We start from the raw sequence: 2,308 nt of genomic DNA on the forward strand, positions 1-2,308 counted from the left end.
GGGGGGGTAATAGGACCTTAGTAAAGGTTAGGTGTGTCTCTGGGATTTCGGGCATAGGCTGGGGGGGTACTTATGCATTTTCCCGTTATTTATATAATACTAATGCATATATTTTTTAGGTATATACTTGATGCCAGGGATAAACCAATCATTACAATGCTAGAAATGATAAAGAATAAGCTAATGAAGAGATTGCATAGCAAGAGAATCTGGATTGAAAAATATCAAGATAAGATTTGCCCCAAAATTGTCAAAAAACTTAACAAAATTAGTAATGAGGCTGTTATGTTTAAACCTGACTATTCAGGGGGACCAAAGGTGTTGGTTAATGGACCTGGGGGACCATATGTGGTGGATATGATGGCTAAGAGTTGTACTTGTCGGAGATTTGAGCTAACTGGATTACCATGTCCTCATGCATATATCAGTATTATTGATAACAGTGAAAAAGTGGAAGATTATGTGAATCCATTATATCATATTGATACCTTCAAGAATGTGTATTCTCATTACATCAACCCAACAAATCATGAAGATCATTGGCCAAAAATATTAAATGGTGGACAAGTTTTTCCTCCTAATGTTGTGAAGAAAAAGAGGGGGAGGAAGCCCAAAAATAGGAAGAAAGAGCCAGAAGAATTAGAGAAGCAAAAAGCTGCTGAAACTACTAAAAAAAGAGCTCGAAAGAAGACCGAAAACATGAAACCTCAGAAGTTGTCAAAAAAAGGCTTTGTAAAAGGAAGGTGTTCAATTTGCAAGGAGGAGGGTCATAATGCAAAAGGTCATTATAATGTGCTCAAAAAGGTTGTTGGCACATCTTCCAATCAATCTCCAGGTCAGACCTTAGAGCAAGCTGAAAATGATGACTTCTGGGACTATTCTAAATTTTATCATCCAGAAATGTGAGTAAATTCCCAAATGAATTTGAACTTCACAAAGCAGTCAAATACAACTCAGGTAATGAGTTTTTTATTTGTTTTTTCTTTCATTAGTTTCATTGTTTAGTTGTAGCTTTTTTTCCATTGCTTTTATTGCTTAGATTTTTTTTTATATTTGCTCAGGTGTATGCTGAATCTGTTGATTGATCTTCCACTAAAAAGTGAAGAAATCATTTTGAAAGAGAAGAAATGAAGGATTATGTAGTTGCTTTGCAGAAGGAGAGAAACTCTAGCAAACATTTGAGATTATGTATTCGTGTCTTTTGTTAGTTATGTGAAGCACCTCTTTAGACACATGATCTGTCTTCTTTTTGCTAAAACCTCTGTGGTAACATTATGGTCTGCTACAGTGTGATGTTGCCACTTGTCTATAAAATATTATTTAGTTGTAAATATAGCAAATCATGACACGCTTTTTTGAAGCGTTTATGCTAAAAAAATTATTTTGAAGATCAAATTTGTTTATAAGGCGGTGATAAATTTTTTATTAAATTTATTGTCTTCTTCATCAGCTTCAAGGAACTAGTTTAATTTTTTCCTCGACAGCAAGGCTAAACTTTTGTATGGATATAATGACAAATACTCGTAAATGAAACATAGGATAAAGATTTTCGCTATAAAATTGAAGTAACTAGATTTTCATAGAGAATGGATTAATGCTCTCTTATAGATACATTAAACAAGTTGTCATTTAAAGAAATAAAAAATGTTAATAATAAAAAAGGAATAATGTGACATGGCATCCTATTAGGAGAGAGATAATATTTTTTTTGTGTGAAGTATATTTTGAGGAAAAAAGATCAAGTTGGGTGATATTATGGTCCTATAACAAACATAAATGATATTTGTAGGTAATTTCCCAAACATGGGTGACTATCTAGGGAAATTACTCCACAATCAATGTATGCAACATATTTTAACTAATGGAGTATCATATTTGCGTAGTGAATACTAGGAAATATGCACATTTTTTCCTTTCAAAATAACTAGGCCGGAATGATCTGGGAGGCTTTTGTACTTGGCTTCGTTTGTCAGTTGAACCCAAACTCATCGCTTTGCCAAATGAACCCTTAAACTCAATGAAACTCTATTTTTTAAACCCCTCTGACCATTGACTGAGCTTATGTGGCACTGAAATAGATTAGTTGGACAAATACATAACCCCACGCGTTTTGAAGCAAGTGAATGCAATATTTTTAATTTAAAATTATCAGAATTATAAGACAAAACAATAATAATAATATTATTTTTTTTTAAAATACTAAAAAAACTCCTTCTTCACTACACCCCACCCCCCACCCCTTCTATCTTCTTCTTCAGCCCCACCCCACCCTTTTTCTCTTCTTCGTCTTCAACCTCAGCCCCTATCC

General features: G+C 33.7%; 1 protein-coding gene across 1 annotated transcript in view; it reads left to right on the forward strand.

Moving 5' to 3' along the window:
* Window positions 1-1,232, forward strand: part of LOC102588609 (uncharacterized) — a 10,467-nt gene extending 9,235 nt beyond the window's left edge. The window contains exons 3-4 of the mRNA XM_006357323.2: window positions 120-957; window positions 1,062-1,232. Coding sequence (XP_006357385.1) covers window positions 120-906 — 787 coding nt within the window. The 3' untranslated portion in view covers window positions 907-957; window positions 1,062-1,232. The remainder of the gene's footprint in view (window positions 1-119; window positions 958-1,061) is intronic.
* Window positions 1,233-2,308: the final 1,076 nt, after the last annotated feature.

The sequence above is a fragment of the Solanum tuberosum genome, unplaced genomic scaffold (genome assembly GCF_000226075.1).
Source record: "Solanum tuberosum cultivar DM 1-3 516 R44 unplaced genomic scaffold, SolTub_3.0 scf00246, whole genome shotgun sequence".
Taxonomy (NCBI): Eukaryota; Viridiplantae; Streptophyta; class Magnoliopsida; order Solanales; family Solanaceae; genus Solanum; species Solanum tuberosum.